The 25,637-nt window shown below is 42.0% G+C and overlaps 1 protein-coding gene across 4 annotated transcripts in view; it reads left to right on the top strand.

The window, feature by feature from the left end:
- acbd3 (acyl-Coenzyme A binding domain containing 3) overlaps positions 1-15,661 on the top strand; it is a 33,973-nt gene extending 18,312 nt beyond the window's left edge. Inside the window, exons 2-8 of one of the 4 annotated variants that reach the window (XM_021612545.2) lie at positions 8,038-8,179; positions 8,472-8,612; positions 8,723-8,881; positions 9,022-9,196; positions 11,147-11,345; positions 11,886-12,170; positions 12,470-15,661. In XM_021612545.2, coding sequence (XP_021468220.1) covers positions 8,038-8,179; positions 8,472-8,612; positions 8,723-8,881; positions 9,022-9,196; positions 11,147-11,345; positions 11,886-12,170; positions 12,470-12,684 — 1,316 coding nt within the window. In that variant the 3' untranslated portion in view covers positions 12,685-15,661. Of the gene's footprint in view, positions 1-8,037; positions 8,180-8,471; positions 8,613-8,722; positions 8,882-9,021; positions 9,197-11,146; positions 11,367-11,882; positions 12,171-12,469 lie in introns of all 4 variants that reach the window. The other 3 variants (XM_021612544.2, XM_021612543.2, XM_021612541.2) reach the window with 3 other exon arrangements.
- The last annotated feature ends 9,976 nt before the right edge of the window (positions 15,662-25,637 follow it).

Raw genomic sequence — 25,637 nt, 5'->3', positions numbered from 1 at the left:
GTTTTGTACTCGAAGGAATCTAACAATAGCATCATGTAGCTACACTGCATAAACCCCACAAGATGCTCAATGCCTTTATTTCAACTAGCTAACGTTAGCTAGCTGAAGCTAGGTGTGATAATTGTTGACATGATAGTGTTTCGTTTGTAGATGATAATGCTAGCTAGGTGGTCGACAGCATTTCCAGCACCGGACCAATCCAAAAAAAAGTATCTAGCTATAAAATTTGGTACAGTAACATCACACGAACATGTATTTCCCAGGGAGATACAGGTGAACACGGTCTGATTTCAAGGGAACCTGAGACTCCAACACTGAAAGAGGTAAGAAAGGTATGCAATTTATGTTATGCTTTGTAACCCAATAATTATTTAGTTGGTTATTGGCCAAAATAGTTTGTTTGCCTGTTCAGCACATTCCCTGCCTATATACAGCATTGGTTCTTACCTAGAGTTAAGCCAACTGAATGAATACCCATCATGGCCAGTAAAGTAAACAATGGCTCATCTGCATGACATATTGGTGGAATTATGGGATAATGAAGTCTTAGGATGGTACATTAGCATGACACATCTAACATGGTTATAGCATGTCGCCACATTCTACGTACAGTGTATTCCGACCCCTTTACTTTTTCCACATTTTGCGGACTGTCAGGTGCCTTTTACTGTGGAGTGGATTCCATCTGGCCACTCTACCATAAAAGCCTGATTGGTGGAGTGCTGCAGAGATCGTTGTTCTTCTGGAAGATTGTCCCATCTCCATAGATGAACCATCGGCTTATTCGTCACATCCCTGACCAAGACCCTTCTCCCCTGATTGCTCAGTGTGGCCGGGCGGACAGCTCTAGGAAGAGTCTTGGTGGTTCCAAACTTCTTCCATTTAATGTTCTTGGACGTTCAGTGCTGCAGAAATGTTTTGGTACCCTTCCCAGATCTGTGCCTCTCGGAGCTCTACGGACAATTCCTTCGACCTCCTGGCTTGGTTTTTGCTCTGACATACACTGTCAACTGAGGGACCTTATATAGACAGGTGTGTGCCTTTCCAAATCATAGCCAATCAATTGAATTTACCACAGGTGGAATTCAATCAAGTTGTAGAAACATCTCATGGATGATCAATGGAAACAGGATGCACCTGAGCTCAATTTCGAGTCCCATTGCAAAGAGTCTGAATACTTATTGTTAGGTTCTAATTTTCAGTGTAAATAACTCACGGACAATAGAGAAGCTTAACTAAGTTTAATTCTATCCAAAGGGTTGATACAGCTGGATTCAAACAAATGACATTTCACACAAGCACTTGTGTTTAACCCTTTCTCTGAGACTGAGTCTCTTCCACAACTGCACAGCCAATGCATCTCTGTTACAAGACAGAACCTTCGTGATATCTGTTCTTCCTCATCTAACCTGACCTTTACCCCAAAGTTCTCACTCCTCCCCAACTCAAGGCTGTCATGGTTATTGATACCAGACTCTCTTCTCCTCCCATAGGATGCCTGCTGTATATCAATAACATATCCTGACATAATGTAAACTTACACATTCCCCCCTCTCCTGTGGTTCTAAGATCTCCACCTGTGTCCCCTACACATTCCAAAGCCATCTGACTCCTACAGATAACCATTAACTTCTGATATAACAACCATTCTCTATTATCCCTCAGATACTATAGTATTACTTCTGATCTATCATGTCTCTAGTATAGCAATGGGTATTTTTGTAAAAAAAAAATCAAAAATTACTACAAACCTATTTTCGCTTTGTCGTTATGGGGTATTGTGGGTAGATTGAGGATTTGTATTTATTTAATCAATTTTAGAATAAGGCTGTAACGTAATAATGTGGAGAAAGTCAAGGGGTCTTAATACTTACAGATGTCAAGGGGTCTTAATACATACAGATGCACTGTATGTCCTGCCTTGTGTGTGTTTATTTAAGTTCAGTTGTCATGTAATTGTCCCAATTTTGGGTGGAAGAGTCACTTTTACTTGTCAAGTTTAATTGTGAATTACAGTTGAAGTCTGAAGTTTACATACACTTAGGTTGGAGTCATTATAACTCATTTTTCAACCACTCCACAAATTTATTGTAAACAAACTATAGTTTTGGCAAGTCTGTTAGGACATCTACTTTGTGCATGACACAAGTAATTTTTCTAACAATTGTTTACACACAGATTATTTCACTTATAATTCACTGTATCACGATTCCAGTGGGTCAGAAGTTTACATGCACTAAGTTTTAAACAGCTTGGAAAATTCCAGAAAATTATGTCATGGCTTAGTAAGCTTCTGATAGGCTAATTGACATCAGTTGAATCAGTTGGAGTTGAACCTGTGGATGTATTTCAAAGCCTACCTTCAAACTCCATGCCTCTTTGCCTGACATCATGGGAAAATCAAAAGAAATCAGCCAAGACCTCCAAAGATTGGAATTTTGGGAGAAATGTCCTCTGGTCTGATGAAACAAAAATAGAACCGTTTGGAGGAAAAGGGGGGATGCTTGCAAACCAAAGAACACCATCCCAACTGTGATGCACGGGGGTGGCAGCATCATGAGGCACTAAACAAAATAGATGGCATCATGAGGCATGAAAATGATGTGGCTATTTTGAAGCAACATCTCAAGAAATCAGTGAGGAAGTTAAAGCTTGGTCGCAAATGGGTCTTCCAGATGGACAATGACCCCAAACATACTTCCAGAGTTGTGACAAAATGGCTTAAAGACAACAAAGTCAAGGTATTGGAGTGGCCATCACAAAGCCCTGACCTCAATCCTATAGAAGATGTGTGAGCAGAACTGAAAAAGTGTGTGGGAGCAAAGAGGCCTACAAACCTGACTCTTACTCCAGCTCTGTCAGTAGGAATGGGCCAAAATGCACCCAACTTATTGGGAAAGCTTGTGGAAGGCTACCCAAAACATTTTACCCATGTTAAACAATTTAAATACAATGCTACCAAATACTAATTGAGTGCATGTAAACTTCTGACCCACTGGGAATGTGATAATGGGATACATAAATCATTCTCTCTACTATTATTCTGATGTTTCACTTTCTTAAAATAAAGACAGGGAATTTGAACTAGGATTGAATTGTGAAACTGAGTTTAAATGTATTTGGCTAAGGTGTATGTAAAGTTCCGACTTTAACTGTATGTGGATTTTTACATGAGTCAAGTCTTTTGTTATGCAGCAAGTAGTCCCAATCATCCGTGGATCTGTTACTACAGCAGTGTTAATGCTGATGCGAGAGAGAGAAATCACATCACTGAAATTATTAGCCCAAGTGTCAATGGCCTTTCCAAGTTTTCATAGTATTAATTCTAACGCAATGTAATTGTATTTTAATTTCAGTTTCACCAGGAAAAGGTTAAATGTTGATGCAGAATGGCTGCCGTTCGTATAAATGCAAATAACGTTACAGATATTTATCATAAAGGGTTTAAACACTGTTTCTCGGGCTTGGTCAATGAATCAAACAATTAATGAACATGCATCTGTGGAACGGTCGTCAAGACACTAACAGCTTACATATGGTAGGCAATTAAGGTCACAGTTATGAAAACTTGGGACACTAAAGAGGCCTTTCTACTGACTCTGAAAAACAAAGAAAGATGCCTAGTGTCCCTGCTCATCTGTGTGAACGTGCCTTAGGCATACTGCAAGGAGTCATGAAGACTGCAGATGTGGCCAGGGCAATAAATTGCAATGTCCGTCCTGTGAGACACCTAAGACGGCGCTACAGGGAGACAGGACGGACAGCTAATCGTCCTCGCAGTGGCAGACCACGTGTAACAACACCTGCACAGGATCGGTACATCTGAACATCACACCTGCAAGATAGGTACAGGATGGCAACAACTGCCTGAGTTTAACCCAGGAACGCACAATCGCTGAGGCTGGACTGAGGGCTTGTAGGCCTGTTTTTAGGCAGGTCCTCACCAGACATCACTGGCAAACAATGTTGTCTATGGGCACAAACCCACCGTCGCTGGACCAGACAGGACTGGCAAAAAGTGCTCTTCATTGACGAGTCGCGGTTTTGTCTCACCAGGGGTGATGGTCGGATTCGCATTTATCGTCGAAGGAATGAGCGTTGCAACGAGGCCTGTACTCTGGAGCGGGATCGAGTTGGAGGTGGAGGGTCCGTCATGGTCTGGGGCGCTGTGTCACAGCATCATCGGACTGAGCTTGTTGTCATTGCAGGCAATCTCAATGCCATGCCTTACAGGTTAGACATCCTCCTCCCTCATGTGGTACCCTTCCTGCTGGCTCATCCTGACATGACCCTCAGCATGACAATGCCACCAGCCATACTGCTCGTTCTGTGCGTGAATTTCCTGCAAGACAGGAATGTCAGTGTTCTGCCATAGCCAGCTAAGAGCCCAGATCTCAGTCCATGAGGAGGAGATGCACTGCAGTATTTAATGCAGGTGTCTCACCAGATACTGAAAAAAAAATTGGACCCCCCCCCCCCCCCCCCCCCCCCCCCCCCCCCCCCCTTTGTTCAGGGAAACATTATTCCATTTCTGTTAGTCACATGTCTGTGGAACTTGTTCAGTTTGTCTGTTGAATCTTATGTTCATACAAATATTTACACATGTTAAGTTTGCTGAAAATAAACGCAGGTGACAGAGGACTTTTTTTTTTTTTTGCTGAGTTTATATGTAGTGTTTTGCTCTTACCAGTGTAAGAAGCTAATGTACCATCCTATGACTTCATGGCCCATGGTCCACCAATATGTCATGCAGATGAGCCATTGTTTACTTGACTGACTAGGCTGGATATTTATTTTAAGTCCGTTACGAACAAATCCTTAATTACAATGACAGTCTAACCCGGACAGCGCTGGGCCAATTATGCGCCACCCTATGGGACTCCCAATCACGGCCGGTTCTGGTGGGTAGTTCACACTAGGTAGGAATCAATGCTGTTTATTTACAGGCGATGTGCTGAACAGGCAAACATGGCTAACGATTTTGGTATATTACCAACAAAATAATTATTGAATCACAAATTAAAACAGAATATGTATACAGCATTTCTTAATTCTTCAGTGTTGGTGTTTGCACAACCACAACTTGCGCAGTCTTAGGTTAACTTGAAATCAGACTGTCTCCACCAGTATCTTCCTGAGAAATGTTGTATTTTGTGTTTATTAATGATCCCCATCTAGCTGCTGACAAGGCAGCAGCTACTCTTCCTGTGGTCCAGCTACATTAATACAGTTATATACAGTTAAAAATATAACATTACATTTCATAACACTTTACCCAATACATTTAGTGTGTTCCCTCAGGCCACTTCTCCACTATCACATATTTACAATACAACATCCATGTGTACGTGTGTGTCTGCACAGTCCCCAGTCCCCCTGTTCAATATGGTATATTTGTATCGTTTAAAAAAAATCCTATTCTACTGCTTGCATCAGTTACCTGATGTAGAAAATAGTTCAATGTAGCCATGTAGTACTGTGCACCTCCCATAGTCTGTTCTTGACTTGAGGATTTTGAAGAAACCTTTGGTGGCATGTCTTGTGGGGTATGCATGGTTGTCCGAGCTGTGTGCTAGTAATGATGAAGTCAGTCTCTCCTCAAATTTGAGCCATGAGAATGGCTCAAGAAATGCATATTATTGTTAGTGTACTTTTAAGGGCCAGCCATGCTGCCCTGTTCTGAGCCAATTGTATTTTTCCGAGGTCCCTCTTGGTGGCACCTGACCACATGACTGAACAGTAGTCCAGGTGCGACAAAACTACAGCCTGTAGGACCTGCCTTATTGATACTGTTGTTAAGAAGGCAGAGCTTTATTTTGGAAAGACTCCTCCCCATCTTAGCTACTGTTGTATCAACATGTTTTGGCCATGACCGTTTACAATCAAGGGTTACTCCAAGCAGTTTAGTCACCTCAACTTGCCCAATATCCACATTTATTTATTACAAGATTCAGTTGCTGTTTAGGTTTTAGTGAATCATTTGTCCCAACTACAATGCTTTTAGTTTTTGAAATGTTTAGGAATTTATTCCTTGCCACCATTCTGAAACTGCAGCTCTTTAAGTGTTGCAGTGATTTCACTGCAACACTTGTGTATAGTGTTGCGTCATCCTCATACATAGGCACACTGGCTTTACTCAAGGCCAGTGAAATTTCAAGGCAAGTAAAATTGATAATAGTAAGGGCCTAGACAGCTGCCCTGGGGAATTCCTGATTCTACCTGGATTATGTTGGAAAGTCTTCCATTGAAGAACACTCTTCTGTTAGACAGGTAATGCTTTATCCACAACATAGCAGGGGATCTAAAGCCATGACACATACATTTTTCCATCAACAGACTGTGATCAATAATGTCAAAAGCCGCAAAGAAAAAAACAACACAGCTCCCACAATCTTTTTATCATGAATTTCTCAGCCAATCATCAGTCATTTGTGTAATTGCTGTGCTTGTTGAATGTCCTTCCCTACAAGCATGGTGAAAGTCTGCTGTCAATTTGTATACTGTAAAATAGCATTGTATCTGGTCATGTTTTTTCCCCCCAAAAGTTTGAGCCAGTAAAGGGGGCTTTACTATTCTTGGGTAGCGGAATTACTTTAGCTTCCCTCCAGGCCTGAGGGCACACACTTTCTAGTAGCAATATCAGCACTGTTATCCTCAGTAATTTTGCATCCAAGTTAAACACCAGTGGCTTGTCATTGTTGATAGACAATGCTTTTTTTATTTTTTTACACATCTTCCACACCCTATGGAATTCAAAATTACAATGCTTGTCTTTCATAATTTAATCATTTATACTTGGAATTGTTGTGTCAGCGTTTGTTGCTGGCATGTCGTACCTACATTTGCTAATCTTGCCAATTAAAAAATAAAGTAATTGGCAATGTACAGAAACATCTCTGACCAAATGGTATAGCTATAAGCATTTTTTGGGGGGTGGTCCTGGACAGAAACTGCTGTCTTACCACCTAGCTAGTTAGCATTATCATCTACAAACGATAGACACTACCATGTAAACAATCTGCATATCTAGCTTCAGCTAGCTAACTGTACCTAGTTGAAATAAAGGCATTGAGCATCTTGTTGGGGTTTATGCAGTGTCGCCACATGATGGTATCGTTAGATTCCTTCGAGTACAAAACAGTCCAAATTCAGATGTTAGGTAGCCTTGTTAGCTGCTATCTTGAACATTGAACACACTAAGGTTAGTAGCTAGCAGGCTAAAAACGCAACCCAACATTTACCTAACACTTACCTAACGTTACCAGTCCATGAGAACGGTGGCCATGTCCGTCACTCTTCCATCGGTTAAAATTAATCCAGTTTATCATGTTTATGGATTGGTCATTAGCAGTCTTTCTCGCTGCTTTTTATCTTTTGGGGTTGAGTTGATTCCGATCCAAGAACAGAGAATGATGCTTGTTGGCTCCGTCTGCTCTTTGTTTCTGGTTTTAAGTGACTTTCACTTCCTCTCCAGCTCTGGGGCAGTAGGGTCATTCGAGTAGGCGGATTAGCACAGAGACACACCTAGTATAAAAGTCCAGCCCAAGGTGGCTCAGGGCTCAACTGCCTCGTTTTCGTTCAAAGTGAAAACACTACGCAAGAAGTGGGGAGGCATAGGTTCACCCACAATCTGCGGATTTCTGCTTTAATATAGTCACAACATTGTGTAAACAGGTTCTAAAGCTGGACTTCTCCTATTCTTCAGTGAAGCTGTGCATTGCAGTCATTGTTAATTTCTCCCAAAGGGCATTGGCAATATAAGGAGTGCACATTTAGAGAGCATGTCTTTCATCATTCGATCTGGTCTAAATTGAGGCTTTTCTACGACAAAGGTCCGACATGGCTAACTTTTTCCCTGACTGTATACACTGTAAAAGGGACATGTCAGTCACCATTCGCTAGCAACACGCTTAGCAACAAGATGTTCTGTATGCCATTTCCAATATAGGCCTGTCTAGCAATGACTGATCAACATATTATTTGCCTTGATAGTGTGTTGCAGAGTCTAGCCCATTAGCTGGTTTGTCTTGTCCTCAGATAAGGATGGCAAGGCCTTCCACCCCACCTATGAAGAGAAGCTTCGTCTGGTGGCCCTCCACAAGCAGGTGTTACTGGGGCCATACAACCTCGACGCCTCTCCAGAGGTGGGCTTCTTTGACGTCCTGGGAAATGACCGCAGGTAAACCACCCCCACGCCAGTGTGTGGGACTTTAACTCCAGCTGATGCTTCAGCACTAGTGCTGCTGCTGTGTTTCAGGAAACGTGAGGAAACCGTTTGGAATCCAGGTTTTTCACAGCTCAGTGTGAAAAAGTTGTCCCCCATCTCTATCTCCCACTCTAATTTAAATTCAAAGGGGCTTTATTGCCATGGGAACATATGTTTATATTGCCAAAGAAAGTAAAATAAACAAAAGTGAGAAATTGAACATCTACAGTATAAAAAAACTATACTATCCCTCTTTCCCCTTTAGGAAAGAGTGGGCTGCTCTGGGTAACATGGAGAAGGAGGAGGCTATGGTGGAGTTTGTCAAGCTGTTGAACAAATGCTGTAATTTATTTGCACCCTATGTCACCTCCCACCAAATAGAGAAGGATGAGCAGGAGAGGAAACGGTAAGTTGTCCAGGAGGACAGACATTTCTTACCATGACAGCAACATGGTGGAAACTACCCTAGGACTTAGGGAGTTTACTCAAGTTTGTCGTGTTTTTGTCTTACCTCAGGAGGGAGGAGGAGGAACGACAGCGCCGGGAGGATGAAGAGAGGGAGCGAAAGAGGCAGGAGGAGGAGAGACAGATGATCGAAGAGGAGGAGAGGCTGAAGAGGGAGGAGGAGGAGAGGAGGCAGTTGGAGGAGGAGAGGCTACGGGTAGAGCAGCAGAAGTGAGTACTGTGTCTGTGTGTGTATGATAGATTATCAGTTTCTTTAGCTTCAGCTTTACCTCTCTACAGTAGTCCAGTGTTTGTTGAAGGAAGGGTGCTGAGTTGACTCTCTCCTCCATCCTCCCCCTCCCTGTGTGCAGACAGCAGATCATGGCAGCACTGAATGCCCAGACGGCAGTGCAGTTCCAGCAGTATGCTGCCCAGCAGTACCCAGAGAGCCCTGAGCAGCAGCTGGGTCTCATACACCAGCTACAGGAACAACACTACCAACAGTACATGCAGCAGCTCTACCAGGTCCAGCTGGCACAACAACAGGTACACACAACACCATTCTATGCACTCCACATCTTTCTCAAGCAAGTGGGTAGGACAATGACATCACATCAGACCAACTCCTTGAATGCAATACTTCTTGAAGTTTGCTGTTGTCAAAAAAGCACTGTTTTGCGCAAAAGTGTGTGCACATTACTATAGGGGAGAGTGGGGTAAGTTGTGCAAATTTAGTTGTATTTTTTTACATTCAGCATCACTCCAAGGAAAATATAGTATTATTTCTAACAAAGATATATATATATTTCAGGATGATGTTTATCCCCAGAAATAATCAGAATTCATGTAAAAATGTGTTTTGAAAACCATAGCTTGTCCAAAAACAGTGGTCTCTTGGCAAGTTAAAGGACCATTCTACCCCAAAACTATCTTTTGGTATTTGTTTCATTAGTCCTTTGTTGATGTAGTCACAAAATGTTTTGCATGTCAGCAATCAAGTTGCTGACATGCACAACATGCAAAACATGTTGGGACTATATCAACAATGGACTAATGAAACAAATACCAAAATATTGTTTTTTTGGTGGAGTTTTCTTTTAAGCCACCTACAAATGTCTGTACTGAATAAAATATTACCACTACCTTTTTAAAACCAAACACAATTTAACACCACCACAATCGCTTTTGTCTTCTTAAACACCCACACCAGTAGGAATCCACCAGAGCTTACCCATGTCAATAAGTCATAGTTTTAGTCAAAGTATGACATATGTTAGGTGTTCCAGTGGCATGCATTGAAATGTGTGGCTTTCTTTTGCAAAATCACTATGAATTAATGGACATGTTTTCAAATAATTGTCAACCTACAGTACCTTCAGGAAGTGTTCATACCCCTTGACTTTTTCCACATTTTTGTTTTACAGCCTGATTTCAAGTGTTTAAATATTATTTATTTTTTCACCCATCTAAACACAATACCCCACAATGATGAAGTGAAAACATGTTTTTATAAATGTTTGCAAATATCTAATTTTACATAAGTATTCACACCCCCTGAGTCAATATTTGTAGAAACACTTTTGGCAGCGTTTGCAGCTATGAGTCTTTTTGGGTAAGCCTTTAAGAGCTTTCCACACCTGGATTGTGAAACATTTGCCTTTTATTCTTTTAAAAAAAATTCTTCAAGCTCTGTCAAATTGGCTGTTGAATGGCACACACACACAATCCATCACTCAATTGTCTCGAGGCTTGAAAATCCTTCTTTAGCATGTCTCATCCCCTTCATCTCCACTGATTTGAAGTGGATTTAACAAGTGACATGAGTAAGGGATCATAGCTTTCACCTGGCTTCACCAGACTGTCATGGAAAGAGCAGGTGTTCTTAATGTTTTGTACACTCAGGGAATTAGCCCACACAGCTACAAGGATGCACTTTCATGCTATGTTTAGGACCTCATATTGAACCTAATAGAGACCCCAACTGATGTATAGAACCTTAGAATCTTTAAAGTATATACTTTGGTTTAGATACAAGCATCATGAAACCTCTAACACAAGTTAACTTGACTTAGTCCAAAAAAATGATTTTCACCAACTTCCTTACCACTTTTCCCATGTAGTTTCTTCCTTCAGTGTCCATGGAAATGATGACCTCTTCCTAAATATTTGGTGATTGATTAATTTTGTGTATGGTTTCCTAGAAACAAGGGTGGCTCAATTTTCCCCTTTGGCTCAACTTACCACACTCTCCCCTATTTATACTTGGGATATCGCTTTTCAACAGGAAAAGTTCAGAAATAGCTGGAGGACATCTTTAAACACTGATACTAAAACATTTCCCTAATTAGTTATTATCAACTTGTGTTGTCTTTCATCTTTCATGAAGAGATTTTTTTGTGATCATTAAGGGAAAAAGTTTGAGATTGTACAGAAATGTCTTAATTCTGCTGCCCTCCCAGGCATTGACCCTCCGTTCCCCCTCCCTCACCCTTCCAGGCAGCCTTACAGAAGCAGCAGGAGGATGCGGTGGTGAAGGCCACCCTGGAGGCCACTAGTGAGCCTGTAGCTGCAGCGCTCCCGGCTAGAGAGAAAGTCCCCTTGCTCAATGGCCAGTCAGACTCCCACTCTGAGGGCACGGACAGAGAGCCAGAGCGCTTAGAGCCTGCTGAGGAGGCCACTGAGAATGGGCCAATAGGTACACACACGCAAAGGCCAGGTACAAACACACATGCATGCACGCACACACACCGGCCAGGTAGTAGACATACATGCATGCATCCACAAGCGTGCACACATTCCAAATTGTAATGTAATGCCTTACTCTCTACACTTGGTGATGCGACTTTGGGGATCAGAAATGGATGAATAGGTGTAAGGGATATGTGAATGACTCCTCCCTAACCCTTCGATTGGCTAAGAAGTTGCTGGCCAGGACAGAGGATGCCAATTCCTGGTTTGTAATCAAACCATGGAATTCATTCATCGGTTACAGCAGAGTATCTCTGCCTACTTTGTTATCCTGCATAGAACAAGGAGACAGTGTGCCTGTATAGCCCTAAAGCCAGTACTGCCTCATCTAGTGAAAATGAAAGTCACTTTTACTACTCAAAAGCATACATTTGTTTGTATCCTGTATTTTTCTGAAATGTTGTACCAGAGAAATGGATGTACATTGTGCATAATCTGCCACTGTTATATTTACACGCCCCTCTCATTCCGTCCTCTCCCCCAGCAGACTCTCCCCCAGTCATAGCAGCCCCCTCCATGTGGACGCGACCCCAGATCAAGGACTTCAAGGAGAAGATTCGGCAGGACGTGGACAGTGTGATCACGGTGGGGCGTGGCGAGGTAGTGACAGTGCGAGTGCCCACCCACGAGGAGGGCTCCTACCTCTTCTGGGAGTTTGCCACGGACCACTACGATATTGGCTTCGGAGTCTTCTTTGAGTGGACAGATTCCGCCAATGCCTCGGTCAGTGTGCACGTCAGCGAGTCCAGCGACGAAGATGAGGATGAGGAAGGTGAGGAGAGGAAGATGAGATGCCTGCTGGATTTCTAATGGGATGTTATGGGGTTCTTTCGTGAGACCCAGGATACAGCTCTATTGAGAGGGCCTATACCTGCTTGTTTGTCATAGTTAATATTTGTTCATGTCTTTAACATAGCCCCTTATTGTTAATGTGTATGGTCCTTTCATACTGCTAGAAAAACACTAGGCATTCACTGAAAGCCACCTCAGACCAGATGATAATAATCTTGTAGTGTGATCCAGTAGTTACTGACCAGCCCCCCTGATGGTCTGCGTTCCCTCTATTTCCAGGTGAGCCCCCTAGTGAGGAGGAGAAGGCTAAGAAAGAGGCAGGGAAGCCGCAGGTGGATGAGATAGTGCCGGTGTATCGGCGGGACTGTCACGAGGAGGTCTATGCCGGCAGTCACCAATACCCTGGCCGTGGGGTCTACCTTCTCAAGTTCGACAACTCTTACTCTCTTTGGAGGTCAAAAAGTGTCTACTACAGAGTCTACTACACCAGATAAGCCTGGAGGGACTACAGGAGACGGGGAGTGTGTGTTTGAAGAGAGGAAGGGGGGATGAGATGATCTGTTCTGGACTAGATCTCCAGAGGGCGATGGAGTTGCGTTGGACTCCCGTTGGAGATGGGACTCCTGTCTCTGTGTGTGTGTGTGTGACTCCTGTCTGTGTGTGTGTGTGTGTGCTTACACCTCATTGGAGCCTGTGGAGTCCGGGAGGTAGTTAACCCTGTAGTGTGTTCACCACCTGTCGTCTTCTCGCTCTTAGAGATCAACTCTAGGACTTTCTTGTATTTAATGGCCATCTTTCCTGCCCAAACATCATCTAACCCTAGTCTGCCCTGTCATGTCATTGTTATGGCTGTGCTTCTCTCTGAGTGAGACACTCCTTAACCTGAGTTCAAATTTAACACAACTGAAGTCCATACAGGGTTGGGGCTTTGTCCAATGAGAGAAGTCATTGGTCAAACGGAGTCCAAACATAGTGACACACTACACTACAGCACCATGCCTTTGTACTTCAGAAGGAGTCCCTCATAGACCACCACGGAGTAACACTAAAACACACGCAGTCAGTTACTCCTCAAGTGGCAACGCTTCTATTGCAAGAGCTACACCCAAATCCACATCAACCCCTAGCTCCTACCAGCTACATACTTCTTGAGGTCTGAAAGGGTTGGATTTAAGGCATAAGCAATATTGCAGAATTTCTAGTATAGCTTGTCCTAGGCCATGGTGGAGCTATTATCATATTGATATTATCTAAGCAATCCTTTCAGATCGCCACAAGTGCAAACCGGGGAGGGGCTAGGGATTCATTTGGGATTGTACACTGTTCTACTGAGCGAAGGATGATGAAGAGCAAGGGGTTAGAAGGGGTATAGGGTTGGAAGAGGGATATGACATGTACATGGAAAAGTTCGGTATCTCAAAATGGAATGCTGAAAAAAGTGAGATTGTGTCTAAAAAGCATTTAATTCATATTTATTATTCACCCTTTCTTGTAGTGTAGGATCATTTTTGTGTCTGTATAATATTTGGGTGTATTTCATCTCCAAACAGTGGCCTCCCTGCTTCAGGAGACATGTCTTTTGGATGCTTCCTTTCCTTCATGGCCACTGATCTCAAAGGACATGAGAGGTGAAAATTATAGGGATGGAAACTTACCCATCTTTCCCTATCAGTGGCTATGAAGGACAGGAGACAAGGAAAGGAATCCAGTAAGGCGTATTGGGACACCCCCATGTCTGTTCTGAAGGAGACTGGGCATTGTCATCTATTGATCACTCCTGTGTGTGTGTTGAGTTTGTCCATGGGACTGGAGATGCTAATCCTATTTCATACATACGAACTGCCGGCTAATAACTTAGAGGGAATCATCAGTTGAAACAATAACAAATTGAAATCCCCACCCCTGTTTCAGTAAAAAGCTGAGGGATAGGGCTGGAGAAAGGTAACCACTCTCAAATTCATTGACAGAGCTATGGTTGCAAGGACTGACCATCCATGATTACAATTATAGTTTTAACCATATATAGTGCTTGTTTACATTTACTTTGTTTACCAACATTGGAGTGAAACAAGCTTATATTTGAAGTTCTGATGGGTTATGACAGTTGAACTGAAGTCATGAAGAATTTAACTTGGAAATGCCTCAAGAATCAATGGGAATATTTCATTCGTTCAGAAGTCCGAAGAGGGATGATGCAACTGCACATTCCCCTTTAAGATGAGTTTTACTGTGACCTCTCTCGAGCATTTGATCTTTCTGTCCTAATTGATGGATTGATTCCGATTTTATTTTTTTCTCTCAAATAGGACTGTCTGCCATCGCTAATAAACTGAGATGATCACGTCTAGCTCTCTAGTCATCCATGTCTCTTTGTTGAGAGTAATCAGTTACTAACTGAACTCAGACTGAGCTCTGAAGGTGTGTTTTTCTTTAACTCTTACTGTATGATCTCTTAGTTGTTTATCTTGTTGCCATTATTTGGTATTGTCCAGTCAGATGTTCCTCCACATTGCATCTGCATGCTTTGTGTTTCACTTGAAGTCAGTCAGCCACCAGGGTTTGTTTATTTAAAGAAAAACAAATATTTATTTAACTAGGCAAGTCAGTTAAGATCAAATTCTTATTTACAATGACGGCCTACTCCGGCCGAACCGTAACCCGGACACCGCTGGGCCAATTGTGCGCCGCCCTATGGGACTCCCAATCACGGCCGGTTGTGATACAGGCTGGAATCAAATTCGGGAGCTGATCATTCTGTATGAATTGTTCTTCTTTTGAATTACTTTTTTGATGAATCATACCATTGTTTGGTTTCTGATGGGTTTTCAAGTCTCCTTTCCATTCAAAGATGCCTGACATTACCTTAACACTTAATAACGTCCACTGTGCCGAGGTTGGTTGCACATCAACAGGGGTCAGAAAGAGATTGAAATAGAATAAGGCCTACCGGTTAGCCAATCACCAACTCCGTCTCCTAGTTGTAGTTTGTACTGGTTGACTTGTGGCAATGGTTTTGACCCAGAAATGGAGAAATACATCATGCAAGGCACTATTGATGGTAAAGCTAGTTAGGAGCCACAAAGTTCAAGAAAGTCCCCATTGTTGAGATCTTTCATTGTGTTCTGTTCATTTGTCTGAACTACTTTTGCTCACCAACTTTAAGCCTAATGATACAGATTGTTCTAGCCTTGTAAGTATATCATTATATAAATGGGTTTAAGTGTGGGTTCTAGAGATGGGGGGGGGGGGGGGGCATGAGTTGAGAGTTGATGCACTGCAAAGTATGGAGAAGTGGATATTATGTACATTGTTCCCAAAAAAGTCAAACTCTAAAGTGTAAACTGAAAGACTGGATGAAATGTGGACGGGAAAGCTCATCCATTTTTGTATTGCTTTTACTTTTTTTGATCGTTATGCGTTTAAAGAAGAATCTGGCCTATTTAATATTGATTAAACTTATGTTCATCTCTATTACCTGAATGTCATTTTATTCTCACATTTAAAACATGTAAATGTAAAACATCTACAATTACAGTTTGGGTTCAACTCTATTACAGTCAAGGGGTTACGCCAAGGTTTTATTTAAATTACTGTCTCACTATGGTAATGCCTGAGGGTGGAGTCAGTCTAGGAAGATACAATCACACATCTAGACAGGAGAAACTGCCATTCCACTTCCCATATAAGGGGCTGCAGTCCGCTCCTTCATTTTATTTTACCCTCACATGCCCTAAGGATGCCCCCAGACTCCTTCGGGAGGGTTTTTATATGGACAACTTACACGACAGAATCAAGAAAGCCCACACTCCTGTACATTTTGAAGTGTTTTAAATGTCAGCATTTTAACCAAACCGTACAACATTGCACAGAAGACACCTGGTGTGGAGGGGGACACTGCCACAACCTGCACTGAGGAGAAACATGACGCACAGTGTGCCAACTGTGGAGTGATCTAGAGTGCCCACATAGAGCTCCAGGAGGAGAGAGGGAGGGAAGGAAGCGCCTGAACCACCTGAGGGTACTTTGCAGAAGAAAAGGTGGAGCCAAGACCAGAACAGCCATCAGAGCTACATCTGGCCGCTCTGAGTATGGACTTGGGGAGGTATCATGTCAGAACTTCAGACCATTTTAAAACCTTGCAATCAAGATGGCATATAGACACACCAAGTACACAAACGCACTACATACATTAACTTTCAGGACTGAGAGGAGGAGAGGATGGCTGTTCTGGGGTGCAGGTTTACCCTCAAACTCATGATTCGGGAGTAACAAGCTGACCCGCCTAGATTTTTATTTAGCACTCCCCTCTGTGCTTAACTATTGGGCATATTTATCACTTTTAAAACCATCTTAGAGTGGATATCTGATGCATTTTACTGTGATATTATCCACTCTTACTCCCTCTGATAGGCACCACAGTAGAAGCTGACATTTTAACAACCTAAATGGCAGTTTTACTTCATTGTAAGTAGATTTTCTTTCTTTGACTCCGACACATCCACGGCACGACAGCCCTGAACACATGCAGTACTGACAATCTAGAGCGAGGTAACCTGTAAAACCAATCCTCTCTCCACCCATACACATTATGTTTTTTATTCCAGGGTCGTTGCTCTGTCACCTCTGCTGTTTTACACCTATGCCTATATCATTAGGATCAAGAATATAAAAGGTAGCATAAATAACTTTTATATAGAAATATATAATATACCTCTCTCACTTACAGAAGTGCTTGCATAAGCCAATTCTTGTATTTGTTCTACCGTTAACTTTAATCACTATCCCAGTGTTAACCAGCCAGCACACACTAGAAACAACAACCCCGTTGACAATACCTAATCCATCCATTTGCCGGTGTGTATCGGAAGAATAATCATCCTTTAAATTTTTTTTATATTCAGATGTATTTTTTTAAATGTAAAAGGGTAATACCAATTATTTTAGGATCGTATAGGCCTATTCCAATAGAGAACCTATGCCGTTTAAAAAAATAATATAATCCTTTATCCTAACCCTATAATACACCTATTCATATAAAGTTTTATCTTAAAAGCTAATCATGCCGATTCACATCGGCGAACAAGGGCCGCACTATATAACAGCTTTAAAGTCTAAATATACCCGACCACTACAATTAGGACAGATTTAAACAAACAAAAAAAACTACCTTGGTATTTCTAATGTACAATCTTCAAATTAAATAAATAAAAATTCATAAAGAAAAAAAAATAGTTCAGCCATTCTCGCCTTCCCCTAAATCAAAGCCTGATACTACGTCTATATAGTCCCAAGTTCCATATATACTCACGGCCACGTTGTAATCATCGAGTCCTTAAACATTTAATTTTTTACATATAATTTATCCACCGCTAGACGAACATTATGCTTTTATGCTCGGAGCCCTTTGAAAGTGGGGTACAGGGCACGACGTCTCTCCACTATTTCATGAGGAAATTGTTCATTAAATCCCTACCCTGTTGTGAAACAAGCCAAATTTCATTTTGTTGTGGGTTAGCATTTTTTTATTTTTTTATTTACCTTTATTTTACTAGGCAAGTCAGTTAAGAACAAATTCTTATTTTCAATGACGGCCTAGGAACAGGGGCAGAACGACAGATTTGTACCTTGTCAGCTCGGGGATTCGAACTTGCAACCTTTCGGTTACTAGTCCAACGCTCTAACCACTAGGCTACCCTGCCCTGATCAGACAGTGCCTTCCCTCTACTCTGCCACAAAAAAAAGGTGAGCTCTTTGAAAATCAATTGTTTCCACCTGTTCGTCTTGTCATTTTGAGATTAATTCATGGGACAAGCCGTGTTTACCACGCTGCCACCTGCCACGTCATCATCTCCATTTCAGTCCAAGTAGACTTTGGGGCGTCAAGCACTCCTCCAGCATCATTTCATTTTTTCTGCATCTCACGAATGTTGTTCTTTGTGATCCGAACACCTCAAACTTAGATTTGTCTGTCCATAACACCTTTTATCCTGTCTAGTGTCTGTGTTCTTTGGGACATCTTAATCTTTTCTTTTTATTGGATAGTCTGAGATATGGCTTTTTCTTTGCAACTCTGCCTATAAGGCCATCATCCCAGAGTCACCTCTTCACTGTTGACATTGAGACTGGTGTTTTGCGGGTACTATTTAATGAAGCTGCCAGTTGAGGACTTGTGATGCGTCTGTTTCTCAAACTAGACACTCTCTAATGAACTTGTCCTCTTACTCAGTTGTGCACCGGGGCCTCCCACTCCACTCTCTATTTTGGTTAGTGCCAGTTTGTGCTGTCCTGTGAAGGGAGTAGTACACAACGCTGTACATGATCTTCAGTTTCTTGGCAATTTCTCGCATTTCTCAGAACAAGAATAGACTGACGAGTTTCAGAAGAAAGGTCTTTGTTGCTGGCCATTTTGAGCCTGTAATCGAACCCAAAAATGCAGATGCTCCAAGTACTCAACTAGTCTAAAGAAGGCCAGTTTTATTGCTTCTTTAATTAGGACAACAGTTTTCAGCTGTGCTAACGTAATTGCAAAAGGGTTTCCTAATGATCAAATATTGTTAATGTTGTAAATGACTATTGTAGCTGTAAACGGCTGATTTTTAATGGAATATCTACATAGGCGTACAGAGGCCCATTATCAGCAACCATCACTCCTGCGTTCCAATGGCACGTTGTGTTAGCTAATCCAAGGTTATCATTTTAAAAGGCGATCTTTTATGTTTTAACTTTTTACACTTTGTTTGTAAACCGTCTGTCAAAGATAGCTTTACAGTGGTAGGTTGTTGGATTGATCTTGTTGATCGTGTTCATACCCGGTACAAACGGACTAAGTGGAAAACGGGATCAGTGGTGTAAATCGATCATGGTGAGAGAGAGACTTTGTACCCCCAACATTGAACCGGTTTCTGTGTCACTGTAACCCTACTACCAGCCCTGTAAATTCCCCCAACTGTTTGTTGGTAACTGTTTGTTACCGTTGTGTACATTCAACCAAAAGCTAATATAGCAAAAACATCAGAGATTATTTATAATCTGTCACAGAAACTGGAATCCATCTCACCCGACAACCAAATGTATTTTAGGAGATTTTAACAACTGCACTTTGCTCAAAGTCCTGCTCACGCACCACCTGTATGTGAAATGCCATACTGGGAAAAATAAGACTTGATTTGTGCTTTGGGACATTACCTAATGCTTTCTCTGGCACCCCCAGACCTTCCTGGGGACATCAGACCACAATGTGGTCTACCTCAGGCCAACCTACTGTCGGCTACTGGAGAGGGAGAAACCCACAGATAAAATTACCTCAGGCCAACCTACTGTCGGCTCCTGGAGAGGGAGAAACCCACAGATAAAACTACCTCAGGCCAACCTACTGTCGGCTCCTGGAGAGGGAGAAACCCACAGATAAAACTACCTCAGGCCAACCTACTGTCGGCTCCTGGAGAGGGAGAAACCCACAGATAAAACTACCTCAGGCCAACCTACTGTCGGCTCCTGGAGAGGGAGAAACACACAGATAAAACTACCTCAGGCCAACCTACTGTCGGCTCTTAGAGAGGGAGAAACCCACAGTTATAACTGTCCAGATCTGGAACGACAACAGTATCACTTGTCTCCAAGGATGTTTTGACTGTACAATGTGGGAGGTATTTGGTCTCCAGTGATATTTTGACTGTACTATGTGGGAGGTATTTGGTCTCCAGGGGTGTTTTGACATCTATGTGGGAGGTATTTTGTATCCAGGGGTGTTTTGACTGTACTATATGGGAGGTATTTGGTCTCCAGGGGTGTTTTGGCTGTACTATATGAGAGGTATTTGGTCTCCAGGGGGTGTTTTGACTGTACTATGTGGGAGGTATTTGGTCTCCAGGGGTGTTTTGACTGTACTATATGGGAGGTATTTGGTCTCCAGGGGTGTTTTGACTGTACTATATGGGAGGTATTTGGTCTCCAGGGGTGTTTTGACTGTACTATATGGGAGGTATTTGGTCTCCAGGGGTGTTTTGACTGTACTATATGGGAGGTATTTGGTCTCCAGGGGTGTTTTGACTGTACTATGTGGGAGGTATTTGGTCTCCAGGGCTGTTTTGACTGTACTATGTGGGAGGTATTTGGTCTCCAGGGGTGTTTTGACTGTACTATGTGGGAGGCATATGGTCTCCAGGGGTGTTTTGACTGTACTATATGGGAGGTATTTGAGGACAAACTATGTAAACCTCTGAGTCAGGTAGTGCCTAATAAGACTGTAAAATCGTCCATACCAATAATACCAGTAAAATCGTCCATACCAATAAAACATTTAAAATCACCACTTAAAACCTGTTAAGTCTACCCTCTCCTTTTTCGAACATTCTGTTAAAAATCGCGCAACATTTCAGCGTCCTGCTACTCATGCCAAGAATATAGTATATGCATATGATTAGTATGTGTGGATAGAAAACACTCTAAAGTTTCTAAAACTGGTTAAATCACGGCTGTGACTATAACAGGGTGTGTGTTTCATCGAAAAGCGCAAGAAAAACTGGTCACTGAAAAATATATCCATGCGCCACTTGCATGTATTGTTTAAGGGGCACCAAATTAAATAGGGCCAAGGATGCAATTCCTACAGCTTCCACACGATGTAGCCAAAAACGTCATTTTCATTGACAAAAATCCTTTGTGTCATGACAAATAGATCCTTCATTCCATCCAGCCTACAGCAATCAATTTTGGAAGAGAGAAAAATGGACATTGTTTTCTTGAGTAGCTGCTATTGAATACAGATCGCCCAGTGATCAATTTGATCGCTTATTAACGTTCACAAATACCTAAAGTTGGGTTACAAAAGTAGGTTGAAGTGTTTTGCCAAAGAATATAGGCAACTTATATAATTTTTAAAAATGACGTTGCGTGTTTTAAGAGAGCTTTTTTCCTGAACCAGACAGGCTATACAAATGGATATTTTGGGCATACATGGACGGATTTAATCGGGAAAAATAACCAATTGTGATGTTTATGGAACATATAGGAGTGCCAACAAAGAATATCATCAAAGGTAATGAATGTTTTATATTTTATTTCTGCGTTTTTGTGTAGCGCCGGCTACGCTAATTCTTTTGTTTACGTCCCCTTCAGGTATATTGGGGTGTTGCATGCTATCAGATAATAGCTTCTCATGCTTTCGCCGAAAAGCATTTTAAAAATCTGACTTGTTGGCTAGATTCACAACGAGTGTAGCTTTAATTCAATACCCTGTATGTGTGTTTTAATGAACGTTTGAGTTTTAACGAGTACATTTAGCATTTAGCGTAGCGCATTTGCATTTCCAGGTGCCTACTTGAGACGTCTGCGTCTCAAGTAGGATCAACAGGTTAATAGGAAGAAGGCAGTTTATGCTGAGGGTAATTGACAGGCTTTAAGAGATGTACAACGTGAGATCATAAGACAGATACTGGTGGGCAAGGAGGCATACAAGCAAAGGGTGGAGAGGACCCTCTCCTCAGGATTCTCAAGGGTGGCCTGGCAAGGGATAAAAACCAGTGCTGACTTTGTGTTGAAGGAATTTAATTCCTCTGTTTTAATTCCCAATTAAAATTAAACACTCTGTCAATTCATAAGAATTTGTAGGACCCTTATTTTATAGGAATGGACAGAGCCCTGGTCTTAAAGTCAAGTAACAGCCTTTATTCAAGAGAGTACTGAGTACACACACATTTTACCACAGGTTATAAACTGAAAATGACGTCAGCGTTTTCTAAATGTTCCGTCTCTTCTTGACACTGGTAGAAAGGCTTTATAGCTCTCAAGCCTTCCCTCCTCGCCTAGAGCCAAGGTCAGTCAGTGTAGATAAGCATTCTAGTCAGTCTGGAGATATAGTTCATTCATTTGTACCAAGGAACAGACCACCATTGTTCTAAACTCTTGACCACATTCACACACACATTATTTTCAGTACTGGGATCAAGAAAGAAAACTCATACATATATAGAATAGTATTCTGATTAGTACATATACAGTAACATAATAGTATTTGGATTAGTCAGTCCTGATTGAAATGTATACATAATTAGTCATCATTGATAAAAATTCCCTTAACACTTTGGGAGACACGAGGGCCAGAACATGGCTAATGAATTGAATGTTTTCTTCTCTCGATTTGAATCAGACAACTTTGTCAGAGGTTAAACAAATGGAAGCATCATTACAAATGTTGAAGAGGGTTGTTGTTGAACAGGCTTATGTTTTGAAATTGTTCAGGGGATGTAATGCACACATCCTATGGTTTGAGAAAATTGTGAAAAGTCATATTCTCAGCGCCACCCAGAAGTTCAGCCCAGCAGAGGAGTTGATGATGCCATTCTTACTCTTCTCAACATGGTCTATAGACATCTACAGGGCACTAAATTCCATGTCAGGGTTCTGTTTGTTGACTTTTCTTCTGCCTTCAACACAATCCAACCTAACATTCTGGCACAGAGACTCATAAGGGACTTCTCCTTAGATGGGGGGCTAGTTTTGTGGCTGTTGGACTTCCTGAGCCAGAGGTCACAGCGGGTCGAGGTGGGTCCCCACGTGTCAGACATAAGCACCACCAACATAGGCTCCCCAACGCGATGTGGTTTGTCCCCACTCCTGTACATCTTGTACACTAATAGTAATACTAGTTCCCATCCTGACAGACACCTCGTTAAGTTCGCTGATGACACTGCCTCGATCAGCCCGTTGCATAATGACGAGGAACACCATGGCCCGGTCCTAGATGACTTGGTAGAGTGGTGTGATGAATCTCACATGGTACTCAATACCAACAAGACCTAAGAGATGTGCATAGACTTCAGGAAGCGTACAACACCTTCCTCTGCAACATCTATCAGAGGTCAGAACATAGAGATTGTAGAGGAATAGAGATATCTGGGTGTCCTCTTGGACAATAAGCTTCAGTGGAGTAAATGTTCAGACCTGATCTACAAAGAGAGTGAGCAGAGATTGTACTTTATCAAAAAGCTGGGATCTTTTAATGTTGACTATACTATATTGACTCTGTTTTACAATTCTTTCATTGAGAGATTTTTTTGCTTGGTTTGGAAATTACACTGTCTGCCAGAAAAATATGCTGAGAAGGATTACACCACAGCAAGCAAAGTACTTGGAATCAAACAGACAGGCTTGGATGAGATCTTGAAGGTCAGGGCCCTCAGCAAGGCTCACACAATCATTTTAGGCCCAAGCCACCCCCTGTACCCTGACTTTGAACTACTCCCCTCTGGGTGCAAATAGAGCACCCCCTGCAGGAAATACATAATAGTATAATAATTTGTGCCAGGTGTGATATCCCTCCTAAACAGCTCGGATTAATGTTCTAAATGAACCTAATAAGCCTCACGGACGCTTAATAAAGCTCACACCACAGCTGCATAAGACAAGGAACATATTCACACAAGTACTGGTATTTAACCCTTTCCCCTATACTGAGCCCCTCCTTACCCATCTGAACAGCCAATACATTTCTGTTGCTATCCAGAAGATGAATGATATATGTTCTTCCTCTCTTCATCTAACCTGACCCCAAATTGCTCACTCCTCCCTAACTCACAGCTGTCATGTTGACTTGTACCAGACTGTGTCTCTTCTCCTCCCATAGGATCCCTGGTGGCTAACAATAACATATTCTGACAAAATGTATAGGTTATACATTCCCCTCTCTCCCCCAGTGACATGAATAAGTATATTTCATATCTAAAAGTCAGAACCCATCAGTTCCTATCCACCCAGTAAGGCCAGCAGGCTTGTCTATTATATTGGCCTGTACTACCTGGAACATACCTGCCAAGGAAGTCGTCTCTATCTGTAGTGGAGCAGACGGAGAAAAGCAAGCATTGTTCTGTCCTCATTACTATCATTAATGTGTTAATTACATACCACGTTCAATTATTACGCAATTAAATTAATCATATAACTATTAATTAAGTAGTAATCTGGGGCACCACGGGAAAAGTTATTTGACAAGCTACTATCTCCCTTCTAAACTCTAAGATATTTATCTCTTACATCAGTCACAGGTCAAATCATTCATTCTTATTACCTCATCAGTCTCATTCTGAATGTTGCAAAACACTTGAATATCTGCACGAACCCTAGCATAAATGATGAATCAGCAATCTACAAATTGGCTTCATTAATTATTTACTAACTAACTAATCACACAGAATTACTTAAGAAGTTAAGCTTTATTTTGATGTATTACACACATATTTATATTTCTGTAGTTTGAATTTCGCTCTCTGCAATTTCACCGGATGTTGTCGAGGTGAGTCGCTAGTGGAACGCCTGCGCTAGAAAGGATAAACTAGCCACGGTTGGTTGAATGAGCCCTGGTTGGATAAAACAGACACGGCTGGATGAATGGTAGATGTTTGGATAAACCAGCCACGGTTGGATAAATGAGCCCCCTTTTTATGCAACATGCTAATCCTGACCGTTTGGGTGAAATGAGCGAGCTGACAATATTAATGATAGTTGTACTGTCATGAATAAAAAGAAAACATCTCTGAAATTACTGGTCATTAACTTTATTTATTGATGTCAAGTCATAACAGGGTTACATATGGTACACTTCAATTACACTTATACGGACTGACATATTCATTAAGATGCGCAGGAGTTCCATGGGCATGTCCTCCATCTCTTTGCATATGGTCTGGCCTGTATGAAGCCTTTGAGATATGTTGGAATTTCCATCTCCCATCGTCTCCTCCTGCTCCATCCTTCTCCATCTTGCTCCTGCAGAGCTCTTGCATCGTAGGAAAGGCTCTTGTCACAAAGGTCACCTTTTCAACCGTGCTCATGTAGTGCAGCAAACCTCTCATGGTGGTGAAGTGTATACCGGTCTCAAGCTCAAACCCAGACTTATCAAACGTTACCTTGTATGTCTTTCCTTTTGCGGTTACAATTTCTAAGAGGTATCCATGGTCGTCTTCATAACCCAGGGAATGTTGAATCCATACCCAAAATGCACACAGTCCACAACTCAGAGAATGTGTGTTGTTTCTGAATCATGTTATTTCAATTGTCACCGCTAGGGGGTGCTAACATGCCATGGAACTGAAATAGCCAAAAGGCCACTGTGTGACCCAAGGACAGCGGGAGGGTCAACACTGTGTGGTCAAAATGACCCGAGGACAACACAGTGTCGGGTTGGGTCAAAGTGACCCAAGGACAGCGGGAGGGTTAAGCCCTATCCGGCTTACCGCTAATTCGGCATGATGGGAGACACCGTTTCTGGATCACGAATTTTAGACATATTTTTCACCACTTTTTCATGAACATGGCCCAATCTCTTTGTTTAAGCCCTATCCGGCTTGCCGCTAGTTCGGCATGATGGGAGACACCGTTTCTGGATCACGAATTTTAAACATATTTTTCACCACTTTTTCATGAACTTGGCCCAATCTCTTTGTTTAAGCCC

The sequence above is a fragment of the Oncorhynchus mykiss genome, chromosome 8 (assembly GCF_013265735.2).
Source record: "Oncorhynchus mykiss isolate Arlee chromosome 8, USDA_OmykA_1.1, whole genome shotgun sequence".
In the NCBI taxonomy this organism is placed as follows: Eukaryota; Metazoa; Chordata; class Actinopteri; order Salmoniformes; family Salmonidae; genus Oncorhynchus; species Oncorhynchus mykiss.
This window is presented reverse-complemented; position numbering and strand designations above follow the sequence as displayed.